The following is a 12,875-nucleotide window of genomic DNA, read 5'->3' as shown; positions in this document are numbered from 1 at the left end:
TAGTCCAGTGGCTGTGGGCCACCTCCAGCCTCAGAGGCATGATGCCTCTGAATACCAGTCTCAGGGGAGCAACAGCAGGAGAGAGGGCATGCACGTAACTCTTGCCTGTGGGCTCCCCAGAGGTATCTGGTGGGCCACTGTGTGAAACAGGGTACTGGACTAGATGGACCTTGTGCTTGATCCAGCAGGGCCATTCTTATGAGAGCTTAAAATGTACAAAGAATTCCTTTTGTTTTACAAAAGTTGTTTCTTATTTAGAAAATATATGCTTAAATGGGAGACTGAGTTGCCTCAACATGAAACTGGCTGTCAGTCCCTAGGTAGACTGTTGAGACCATGGCATGCAGTTGTGTTTCTGCAAAACACCCGTTCCCAAATGCTGATGGAGTCAAAGGCCTAGTTCTCAATGAGGTGGTCAACTTGTGTCTAGATGGTACAACTTCAGGCCTTAGTTCTGAATAAATTAATGGTCTTCCATATAAACAACAAATTCTTGCATATTGAAACCTAAATGTTCAGGGAATACGGAGCCTTCTCCTGGCGTCCAGTTTTCTATGTGCAAGTTTTTCACCTACTTTCCAGTAGGCTTATGAGATCACCCAGCATTCCGTGTGTGTCCTCCCCTACTAAATTTGCAATGCCTGGGCCAGTATGAACCAAATTGGGTACAGTTGTAGAGACCCATAGGGACATCTTAGTGGTGTAGTTTGTAATGTCATCCACCCCAATCTAAGATGACAGACGCGTTGAGGCACAAGTGGGCTAACTTGTGAACCGCCTAACCAATTTGACCCAATTTGCTACAAGTGTAGGGACCCATAGGGGTGTCTCAAGGGCGTTGTTGGTAATGATGTCATCCACCCTGATTCAGGATGGCAGTCATGTGAACATTTGAGGTGCAAGTGGGAACTGATTTGGACCAAATTTGGTACAGTTGTAGGGACACATAGGGATACCTCAAAGGCATTGTTTGTGATGATGTCATCCACCCCAATTCAAGGTGGCAAGTGCATGTTTTAGGCACAAGTGGACTACGTTGTAAACTGCCTGACCAATTTGGACCAAATTTAGTCCAGTTGCAGGAATGGTGAAAGGAAAATAGGCAGATTAATTCTTACTAGAACAATTTGTTTCATATGGAAGGTTGTTCAGTCACATGAGCCCCCACCTGTAGTCTGAAGTTCCATAGTGAAATCTTGGTCTTGTTTCCTTGATGAGATAAACTAGGTTCTAACAAGAGCATCAGTGCTACTTTCTGTTAGGGATGTGCACGAACCAATGTTTGCATTCTAAACTCTGCCCTTTTCAAAGGTGGCTGCATGCACTAAATAACTGCCTTACACATGTTGCAGAAAACGTGATGCTGCTGCCCATATTCCCCAGTTCTTGAGCCTTCTTGGCTCTAGTTAGAAACAGTTGTTCTTTTAGATACTTATAAAGTCTGAAGCCAACTAATTGGGCCTCTTCTAGTTTCTAGTCTGGTATTCTACCTTCCATCCTATTGGTGTAGCATGTCAGGATTAGCTTCGGCACAAAATACCAAATCGTCTATCAAAACTAGACTAAAGACAGAATACCTGACTTTTTATGCATTGCAGAACAAAATTTAAGTTCTTTACTCTGTGTCATATGTAGAAGTGGTCCAGAAATGCATGCTCTCATCTCCTCTGTATAATTCTGGAGGGGAATAAACAAAGGATTAATGAGACTTTTCATTCCTTTTGCCAACGAGACTTTTAAGCAGCTTAATGTTATATGGGTCCTGCAGGCTTATGAATATTTTAGGATTTGATTCCTTTAGACCTAGATTCAACTGGACTATTAAAGCTGATCAAATAAGTTACTTTAGATGGAATACTCTGCCACTATTAGTAGGATTGGATTTTAAATGCCACTGAATGAATTTTGCACTATAGAGCTCTTATTCACAAAATATTTATACTTTTCGTTTGTGGCACCATAGTAGATGTAGAGTACTAGAGTATTACGTAAAGTTTTGCTGTCAAGCCGGTGTCGACTCCTGGTGACCAGAGCCATGTGGTTTTCGTTGGTAGAATACAGAAGGGGTTTACTATTGCCATCTCCTGCACAGTATGAGATGATGCCTTTCAGCAACTTCCTACATTGTTGCTGCCTGGTATAGGTGTTTCCCATAGTGTAGGGAACATACCAGCAGGGATTCGGACCAGCAGCCTCTTGCTCCATTACATAGTAAATCACCATAGATGATTTGCATCCCACTTCTGTCTATTGTCGAGGACTATCTGAGCCACATGAGATGGCCTTTTGCCTTTTTCCAAGTCAAAATGCCCGCCTCTGCCAGGTTTTTATCTGTTGCTTGTAGTGTATTAAGCTTGTCTATTAAACTGTTTTATTTTTATAATATTAGTTGCTTTGGGCTATAATTGACAGGATATACATTCTTACATCTTAAGTCGTCATTGCCATTAATGGTTTGGGTCCTGAAGGACCACCTGCTCTCAAGGGTTTCTGCCCACCCAACAAGGTTGTCAGAGGGGCCTTTGCTCCATGTGCTGACATTGAGAGAGGCTAAATTGTCATGCATGTGGGACAGAGCCTTCTCTGTTGCTGCCCCCAGGCTCTGGAATGCTCTGCTAGGGAATGCCAGCTCTTTGACATCTGTGACTACTTTTCAAAAACAACTAAAGACCTTTTTATTTGTTCAGGCTTTTACCCCTTAGGGGCTGCTGGGTCTCTCAGCTTTCCTGCTTCTGTTTGTCTTTTTAATGGTGGTGGTTTGGTGTGTGATGGGTTTTACTGTTTAATTGATTTTAAGGTTTTAAATGTGATTTTTTTAAAATGGAGATTTATTGTATTTTAGCTTTTGTAAGCCGCCTTGGGATGTCTTATGAAAGGCTGAATAAATAAAATAAACTGAATAAATAAAATAAATTGCAGAGCCTTATAGGACAAACAGCACATCCACGCTGCCTGCCATGTATGTACCATTATATACTCACATAAGATAATCTCGGGTCACTCCTCAGCACAGACCACCACCACCCCTATGCCTTCAGTCTTTCAAAACAAATCTTATGCAATCTGTTATATCTGTTTTTAGCATATGGAATTGCTGTTTTTAGTTTTTATTTTCTTAAAACATTGTTATTACTCCTCTCCTAAATGAAAGAATACGGAAACATCCCATGACTGTTCTTAGTAGCTGCACATGAAGGTCTGTCTCTAAAGTTTGTGTCGTCTTTCAAGGTGTCAGCGGAAACAGTGGCGGATGAATTTGCCAGCTACTAGTGTGGTAATCACCTTTCACAATGAGGCAAGGTCAGCTCTGCTTCGAACAGTTGTCAGGTAATCTTGACTAATTTCTTTACCTACAAAGAACCTCTCTAATGTGGTAATAGATTAATTAAATGAATTATATGAATGTACTCATTTGTTCTCTGTTTTTTTAGTGTTCTCAAAAAAAGTCCATCACATCTTATCAAGGAAATCATATTGGTAGATGATTACAGTAACGATCGTAAGTACGAACACAGGGCTCCGTTCTTCTTGTAATACCCTTGTTTTTAGAAGCCTTAAATGCAATCTGTGAAAAGATGGTCACAGTCACACATAATGTGAACCTGGAGGTCGACTAACCCACAGTTTCAATTTAAAACTGCAAATCGCATCGCATACATTGTCCAGTCACATTGTCTAGCAGCCTCCAGTTTCAGGGCAGGACGACCCCTCCCTGTTCTTGGCCACCAAGGCCATATCCCAACGAACTCCATAGTCAGACTGTGGGCAAAGCGCCAGCACATCACCAGAGCAACTGCTATTGGTCACAGTCTTGAAGGGGGTGTGCCGAGCCCATTCCCAACATGGAAAGGGCATTTAAATCCTTTTAAATGCCATGCCATGGCAGTGCTTCTTCTGACAGCAATTACACCTCCTACCTCCTAAGAGCCCTGCAACAAAACTCCCACACAAGAACTATTTCGGGAGAGGGGAGGCGTGTCAGTGTGTGTGGGGGCATTATTTCCCTGTTAGGAAAGGGAAGAGAACATGAGGACTTCCCAGAAGGGGATATGTATATGAGGGAGGGCTAAAGATCCAGTGTGTGTGTGTGGTGGTGGGGGTGGTCTCTCCTGCTGTGACGTAGGATGCTCTTGCGAGGGCTCGCCTCAACAAAGCAGTCCATGCACACCAAACCACAATCCTGCTCCATTGGCAGCTTGCTGCCGGAGGACTTGTGGTCTCATGTGAGGGCCAGTCTACTGGGGAAGACCACTGGAATGAGCACCATCTGGCTTCCATTGGTCTGTGCACTCATGAATTGAGCAAATCCAGCAAAGAGGGCCCTGCTTTCTTGGGGTCCCCACTCTCTGGTTAAAGTTAGAACTTTTGCACTACAGCCCCCTCCTACCATGGGAAGCCTTGCATGGACCCAAAGGAGATTGTGACACTCCATGTGTCAGAGTCTAGCTGCGTGTGTGGACAGGAGGAACACCAAGTGCAGGGATGGATCTTTACTCCCTTTCAAAATTCCCAGGTGTGAGCCGGTTGCCATTTCAGGTTGTACATGGGAGAAGGGGTTGTTTTATCATCACACATTATTAGAGATTTTGCCTGACACTCTGGTCCCCACAGGCGGTTCTTCTCATTAGTTGTGAGGGGGTGTCTGCATTGCCTTACCTGGCTCAATGAGTGAGTGGTCCACTCGGGATCAGCATCCATCATTATCACATAAGAAATCTCTCTCTGGTTTGACAATGCTGATTCTGCTGCCTGGCCACTTCTCATGAGTAAGCCTAGGGAGTGCAAATGTCCCAGGCTGGGCCCCCCTTCCCCAACTTTTCTGTACAAAAAATTGACTTTGGACATTCAAGAATCCCTGGTTGGGGCTGCCTTTTAAACCCGACCCTGAAACACCCCCCCGCCCGGGCTGCCCAGTGTTCCCATCCCGACACTGTAATGGGGTGCTCTGCTTACGTTGCCACCTGGAGTGTTTGTCTGAACATACATCATAGTCACTTACTTACTGCCTGGCCTGTCATCTTGTCCCCTTTCCTCCTGTTTTCCACTAGGGGAGAGAGGGAATGCCCTTTTGCTACTTTGCCGCTTGACAAGCTGAAAGATTTGGGATGGGTTCCTCATGGAACCGCAGTTGTGGCACTGTCCACATTCAGATATAACATTTCAGCAGCCATACCTCCAGATTTTGGCAGCAAACCTTACTGTAAACTGAAGGTTCATATTGTTGGCGAGTCAAACTGCAGGTCGCTTTCACCACAAAACCTGTGGTTGCATGAATTTGGACGTAATGGAGTTCTAATCTCTGCCCTGTTTAACTCCGGTTTCATATTGTGTCTGAATTTGGCCGATGTGTTGACCATCTAGTGGATTTCTCTTCTTTGGTTGTGGCTGGCACATTCTTGTCGTGGTCCTGCCTTGTGCACTGCTTCCAGTCTTAGCACTTGCTTTTTGATGTCAAAAGTAAAATCTGCTTTGATCACAAATGACAAATAGAGTTAATCACATTAACTGAGTGTCTTCCATCATTACAAGCTGTTTGCAGCTGAAATGCTCATCTACGTGGGAAGATATTGGTCCTGTAAAACAGGTTTGTCCCAGAAAGGAGCAAGTAGTCAGGTCTTCCATAGCTCCCCAGATTTGGCAGTTGTCGATGGCTTGGCAGGAGCATATAACATTTCATGTGTGTTTCTTGAGCCAAAGTAAACAAATTACTAATTAATGTTGCTTTTTCCCACAGCTGAGGATGGTGCACTCCTGGGTAAGATTGAAAAAGTGCGGATACTTAGAAATGATCGCCGGGAAGGTAAGAATTTTTGGGACTAGGAAAAACATGAAGCCTGAAACTCCAGAGTTAACTTTTTAAACAATGGAAACAATTTGCTACTGCTGCAAGGTACTATATGTATCTGCTTCAGTTGCTGAGAAGTGAAATGCAATGAATTGTACAAAGGAGACAGCTATTTAATATGATGGTCCTTTATTATTCTGTCTTCTGAAGCTTTCTAAATGCTCCCATTTCACGGTACTGGAACCATTCCTTAAATCAACAACTTTCTGGGTACAAAGGCTTTAAAAGTTAAAATGTGGAAAGCTGGTAGTCTAATTGCTTTGTTGTACAGCCATATGTTAGAGGGTCTGACAGTTGTTCTTGCTGAATTGAACTACTTGATAGACACTCTTTATGAAAAATTACTGACTGCATTACCATGCTTTCCTATAAGGCAGTTAGAATCACTAGCATCCTGGGTAGATGCAAAAAATTGTAAAAGGTAAATTTTGATGTATTAAGACCAGTGAAGTATGCTTGTGTATATTGTGCTCCAATGGTAGAAAGAGAGTGTGCTTAAAACTTGCCTTTGTAACAGTTTTTTTAAAGAAAGGGTTTCTGATATATAATACCAACAGAAACAATACCTTCAGACTTGTTGCTTCGTTATGTGGCTGCAGACCACATTAAATTTGATAGCAACAATTAAACTCCTTTAAACATATAGTATGTGTTTGAGGTGGCAATAGAAGTATTTAAGTATTTATTATCCATAGTAGTTAAATCTTGCCTTTTTTAACATAAGAAACCAAACACAGTTAAATCCGCAGAATCCTTCATAATAATAAGAATTTGAAATAAATTATCCAGTGGCATAATCCTTGATATAATATGAAGGTTAAATGCTATTCCTTTACTGAAGAAAATTTTGTTTTGCTTTTGAAGTATGTTTTGCACAAATGGCAGAGGAAATTTAAGGAAACACTTAGCAGGCTTTAAGAGGACTTTTCTAATAATTCTGTCTTGTTTAATGTTGAACTCCCCTACAAATTTGATGTGTGCCATGTTTAAAATTTATTGAAATTGGTTTTGTTGAAACTTTAACTTAATTGCCATCTCTATGAATCCAGTACCTCATTATTCAAGTACTTTTCCAAGTGGTAGGAGGGTTAAGAACTTGAATATCTCCACATGCATTCTGTTTTCTCTATTCTGTTTTACAGCATGAGAGGAACCACTTAAGAATTAAAGGTAGAAAGTAATGAGGATTGTACTAGAATGTATGCTTAAACTCAATATATAGCAGAGCTTGGTCATCTTTTCAGTTAAGTGCATATGAGTAGCACATTAGAGGAACAAAGCACAGTATGTTGTAGAAAGAGAAATAACCCCTGCTTACTTGGCAAAGAGGCACCTTTTAATGTGGTGATTCTTTTTATTTAGCAGGGGGAGAGTAACTGGCCCTCTCCACCCCCAGCACAGTACCTCCAGTGACTGTTGCTGGTGTCTATCTTATGTTTCATTTTAGACTGTGAGTCCTTTGGGGACAGGGATCATCTTATTTATTTATTATTTATCTGTGTAAACCGCCTTGAGCCATTTTTGGAAGGGCAGTATAGGAATTGAATTAATAATAACAACAACCCCCAGTGAGGTACTACCTTGGCGTGGTCATGGGGCTTGCGTGCTCTTAGGAAGGTGAGAGCTATGCCAGAGGTCCAACCATACTGGACAGGTCTCACCAGAGGAGCCAGACAAAGAGTGCCTCTCCCATCAACAATATGGTGAGACGTAACTTTAATAAATCTATACCGGATCGGTCATCTCCCAGGTCAACAAGGACCGTGCCAGGTGCTGGAGTCCCTGGACATCTGGTGGCAAGTGGACAACAGGACTCAGGATCTTCAGTTGAGCAACCAGGGCTGGAGACTGCAAGGTTACTGGAAGAAACGTCGCTTAACCGAAAAAATATACGAAAAGCACCAACAAGGAAATAATGATCTGCTTTTACAAGTCTAGTCCAACTAGAAGAGGTTATTTAAAAAGAATGTACCAAATTTGGAAAGAGAAGCATCCAGATACAGAAATAAGGCTAGCAGACCAGAGAAGATTCATAATAAGAAATAAAGTATTCACAGGAGTTGAGCTGGAAGAACTGCAAAGAGCAACACAAGCTCAAGATATGGATGAAGAATTACCACCAACTGAAGAAGTTGCTCAGGCACAGGTGGAGGAGGTGTTGGAAATAGAGGATGCCACTGTTGCTGAACTATTTCAAAATCAAAACCAGGCAACCTCCCCTTTGCCTTCACCTCAAAAACCCGAATGCTGTTTAACAGAAAAGTAACAAGAACTAAAGCAAAAAATAACTGAGCACATGAACCAAACAACCACCAGGATTCGACTTCCAGCTCTAAAAACAGTTGCCAAAAAACAACTTGCTCAAGCATTAAAAGATGTCAGTGCTGCACTTGCAGAAATAACAACCAATAATTTGCAAGAAACAAACCAACTAATTGTACAGTGCAGCAGCAATAACAACACAAGAGCTCGAATATAAGATCAGTGGACCTGTAAAAAAAGAAAGTAGTACATCACCTAAATGGAAGTTTAGATAAGAAAATAAAATCTCCAGGCTTAGATCAGATGCTATTAAATTGAAAGATATGAAAGACAAGAAGCTGAAGAATGAAAACAACAAACAGTATCTGATCCAAAAATACCACCTAGATTCAAGGAAAATTAGAGAAGTCCTGGAAATAATAAAGCAGCAAATAACAGCAGTGTCAAAGAAGATTAGCAGATATGAAGCCAGAATTACACAACACAGGCAGAATCTCCAATTCCAGTCGAATCAGAGACATTTCTACCAAAGCATAGAAGGAGAAACTGCAAGAAACATAGAAACACCAAATAAAGAAGAAACAGGGCAATTCTGGGGGAAATTATGGGACAATCCAATAGATTATAATAAAAAAGCAGGCTGGATGAAAGAGGTCAAAAAATGTAATCAACAAATGCAAGATCTAACAATAACACCAGAATTAATAAGTGAAAGAGCAAAGAAAATTAAAAATTGGACTGCACCAGGTGACGATGAACTGCATGGCTTTTGGCTTAAACCCCTAACAAGCCTTCATAAACAACTATCAAAACAGTCCAATCACATTTTTCAAGGAGGTGATATTGAACAATGGCTAACAACTGGGAAAACTCATCTCATCATGAAAGAGCCAGCAAAAGGTGCAGTTCCGAGTAATTATAGACTGATAAGCTGCCTGCCAACCATGTTCAAATTATTAACTGGAATAATAGCAGATGAAGTAATGCAACACTTATTAACTAACAAACAGCTTCCAGATGAACAGAAAGGAAATTGTCCAAACACCAGAGGCACAAAAGACGAGCTGCTGATTGACAAAATGATTTTAGAAAACTGCAAGAGAAGAAAAACAAATCTAAGTGTTGCATGGATTGACTACAAGAAAGCCTTCAACTCATTGCCTCACACATGGATACTAAAATGTTTAGAAACAACTGGTGTCAGCAAAAACATTCAGATATTTATAAAGAAAGCAATGAGCATGTGGAGTACACAGTTAACAATCAATGGTGAGACACTTGGACAGGTTAGCATTAGAAGAAGTATTTTCCAAGAGGACTCACTATCCCCTCAGTTTGTAATCGCCATGACTTCACTTTCACAAATACTAAACAAAACAGGCCTTGGATACCAAACATCTAAAACATCAAGTAAAATAAACCATCAACTGTTAATGGATGATCTGAAGTTGTATGGAAAGTCCCAGTCAGAAATTGAATCACTGCTAAACACTGTCCGTATATTTAGTAACGATATAGTAATGGAGTTTGGACTAGACAAGTGTGCTGCATTAATAATGAATAGAGGAAAAATAACAAAAACAGAAGGAATAGAACTACCCAATGGAAGCAAGATCAAGAACCTGGAAGAGAAAGAACATTACCAATACTTGGGCATTCTCCAGGCTGATAACATTGCACATGCTGAAGTTAAAAAAAAAGAAGGGGAAAAAAAGGAAGTGAATACATCAGGAGAGTTAGAAAAATCCTCAAGTCCAAACTCAGTGGCGGGAACACCATACAAGCCATAAACACCTGGGCTATACCTGTTATCAGATACACTGCAGGAATAATAGACTGGACCCAGGCAGAGCTAGAGACGCTAGATCATAAGACCAGGAAAATCATGACCATCAATCATGCTCTGCACCCCCGCAGTGGTGTAGATAGGCTATATCTCCCTCGCAGCTCAGGTGGAAGAGGAATGCTGCAAGTCCATCAAACAGTAGAGGAGGAGAAAAGAGACCTTGCAGAATATATAAAGGACAGTGAAGAAGATGCACTTCAAATGGTCTATAATGAGAAACTATTCAACACCAATGAAACAGTCAATAACCAAGCAGAAAAATGGAAACAGAAGCCACTGCATGGTCAATATTTGCACAATATAAGTGGGAAATCAGACATCACCAAGACCTGGCAATGGCTTAAGAATGGCAACCTGAAGAAAGAAACAGAGGGTTTAATACTGGCTGCACAAGAACAGGCACTACAAACAAATGCAATAAGAGCAAAAGCAGAAAAATCAACAACAAACAGCAAGTGCCGCCTTTGTAAAGAAGCAGATGAAACAGTGGACCACCTAATCAGCTGTTGTAAAAAGATCACACAGACTGACTACAGACAAAGGCATGACAAAGTAGCAGGGATGATACACTGGAACATCTGCAAAAAATATAAGATACCTGTAGCCAAATATTGGTGGGACCATAAAATTGAAAAAGTTGTAGAAAATGAAGATGCAAAAATATTATGGGACTTCCAACTACAAACAGACAAACATCTGCCACACCATACACCAGATAAAACTGTAGTTGAGAAGAAAGAAAAACAAGTCAAAATAATCGACATAGCAATATCAGGGGATAGCAGAATAGAAGAAAAAGAAATAGAAAAAATCACCAAATACAAAGATCTACGAATTGAAATTGAAAGGCTGTGGCAGAAAAAGACCAAAATTATCCCAGTGATAATTGGCACACTAGGTGCAATTCCAAAACGGGCCACAGAAATCACCATTGGCCAATTACAAAAAGCAGCTTTCCTGGGAACAGCCTATATTTTGCGATGATATCTATAATAAGCAATGGTATTGATGATAAAATCAGCCATCCCAGGTCCTTGGGAAGGACTTGATGTCTGTATAAAACAAACCAGTCAATAACACCTGTCTGACTGTGTAAACAAGAATTAATAATCTATAACAACAGCAACAACATTGACAATAAAATTCAGCCATCCCAGGTCCTTGGGAAGGACTCTGTCTGGATAAAACAAACCAGTCAATTATACCTGTCTGACTGTATAAACAAGGAATAATAATAATAATAATAATAATTAATAGGACATTAGAATTCATCCAGTAAAAACTGTGTGGTACTTGCAAAACTACCACAAATTTTGTACAAATGTAAAAATTGAAACAAAAAGCGAGTTTTTCAGGATTATGTGCTTGTTGAAAGTTGTGTTGAGTTCCCCCTCACCCCCAGGTTACAGCAGCCTGAGTTATTGCTTCCTAGGTAAGTAGTGATGGGCAACCCCACCCCAGTTAGGTTCTGGTCTGGGCTCCAAAACCATTTCAGGCTGGGAGGATGGAAATAGTGCAGTTAGTTCTGAGCCAAATTAGGACCCTCCCAGTAACACATGAAGTGCAGCAATGCCTGAATTCCTCCTTCTTCCAGCCTCTGAGCCTCCAAGCTCCCTTATCTGGCTTATACTTGGGCAGTGATGACAACAGAGAGGTAGAAACCTCCCTATCACACCCCACCCACTGACACTTGGAAGTTGGGATACTCGGAAATGTTGCCTTCCCAGGTGTTCAGAGAAAACTACATTTCCCGGCATCCCTGGCACATGTTACTTTGGAAGTTACCAAAGTAGCATTCCAGTACCAGAGAAAGGAGGACAGGAAGAAAGGGAGATCTCTCTCTCCCATCACTGCAGTTGGTTGAATGAAGTCAGAGTCCTCTAGGACTCCAGTTACAGTCTGAACTGAAAAACCTGAGGTTCGGCAATGGCACCGTTGAAAATGTTAAGGCCCTTAACAAACACACCAGTTTTGGACTCCAAACCAGACAATTATGAAATCCAGCAATATTATAGGATGGTTGAGTGTGTTGCTGTTCATTGCTACAAGCCAATGTATTGGTAGCCGATCTAATGAACTATCTAGGTCATTATGCTTCTGTCTGACAACAGCCTGTGCTACATGCTGCAATGAAGAGACTCTAGCTGTTACCTGTATTTTTCCTCTGCCACTGAATTAGATTGAACCACTAAAGTTAACTGCAGTGTGAATGTAGAAGCAATCTGCTAACATGTTCTCTTGATTTTCAGGTTTGATGCGCTCTCGTGTCCGAGGGGCAGATGCAGCACAAGCTAAAGTACTGACGTTCTTGGATAGTCATTGTGAATGCAATGAGCACTGGTTGGAACCTCTTCTGGAGAGAGTAGCTGAGGTCAGTTAGCTGGAGAATGCATTACTGAATCATAAAAATTGTCGGTCTTGATTTCTGTACTGCGTTGAAGAATTTTGGGGTGTATTTAGTCCCCATTGAATTTCAAACAGTACTTCAAAAATTTCTAATCTAGAATATGAATTTGATTAATTATTCTTACAGACACAGAGGCGTTATAAATTATACCTCTAATGTGTGACGAGGAGAACATAATTGGTAATCACTTAACTTCCTTGGGAATGGGTTTAGCAGAAACCTTGGTTAGCTCTATCTGTGGTTAACTTGTCTGCTACCATTTAACTACTCTTAAGTTTAGCAGGGGAATTTTGTGACAGCCCACTCTTCAAGGCCACCAACTTGTTCTCTTTACAATCCATCTTTCTAGAGGACAATAGCAGATGGAGTAACATTTTCCAGAGGAGGTGTTCTCTTTGTCTGGACAAGCTTGTAGCATCTGGGATAAGAAGGGGCTTATCCCAACACTGTAAATAAGCTGTGTAAGCAATACTTTAATATATATACATCCAGGTAGAAATAACACTCTGTTTCAA

The 12,875-nt window shown here is 41.1% G+C and overlaps 1 protein-coding gene across 1 annotated transcript in view; it reads left to right on the top strand.

The window, feature by feature from the left end:
- Positions 1-12,875, top strand: part of GALNT2 (polypeptide N-acetylgalactosaminyltransferase 2) — a 105,138-nt gene that overhangs the window by 69,036 nt on the left and 23,227 nt on the right. The window contains exons 4-7 of the mRNA XM_053298316.1: positions 3,229-3,327; positions 3,432-3,499; positions 5,735-5,800; positions 12,203-12,324. Coding sequence (XP_053154291.1) covers positions 3,229-3,327; positions 3,432-3,499; positions 5,735-5,800; positions 12,203-12,324 — 355 coding nt within the window. The remainder of the gene's footprint in view (positions 1-3,228; positions 3,328-3,431; positions 3,500-5,734; positions 5,801-12,202; positions 12,325-12,875) is intronic.

This window comes from Hemicordylus capensis, chromosome 1 (genome assembly GCF_027244095.1).
Source record: "Hemicordylus capensis ecotype Gifberg chromosome 1, rHemCap1.1.pri, whole genome shotgun sequence".
Classification (NCBI taxonomy): domain Eukaryota; kingdom Metazoa; phylum Chordata; class Lepidosauria; order Squamata; family Cordylidae; genus Hemicordylus; species Hemicordylus capensis.
The sequence above is the reverse complement of the archived record's forward strand: the minus strand, read 5'-3'. Positions and strand labels throughout refer to the sequence as shown.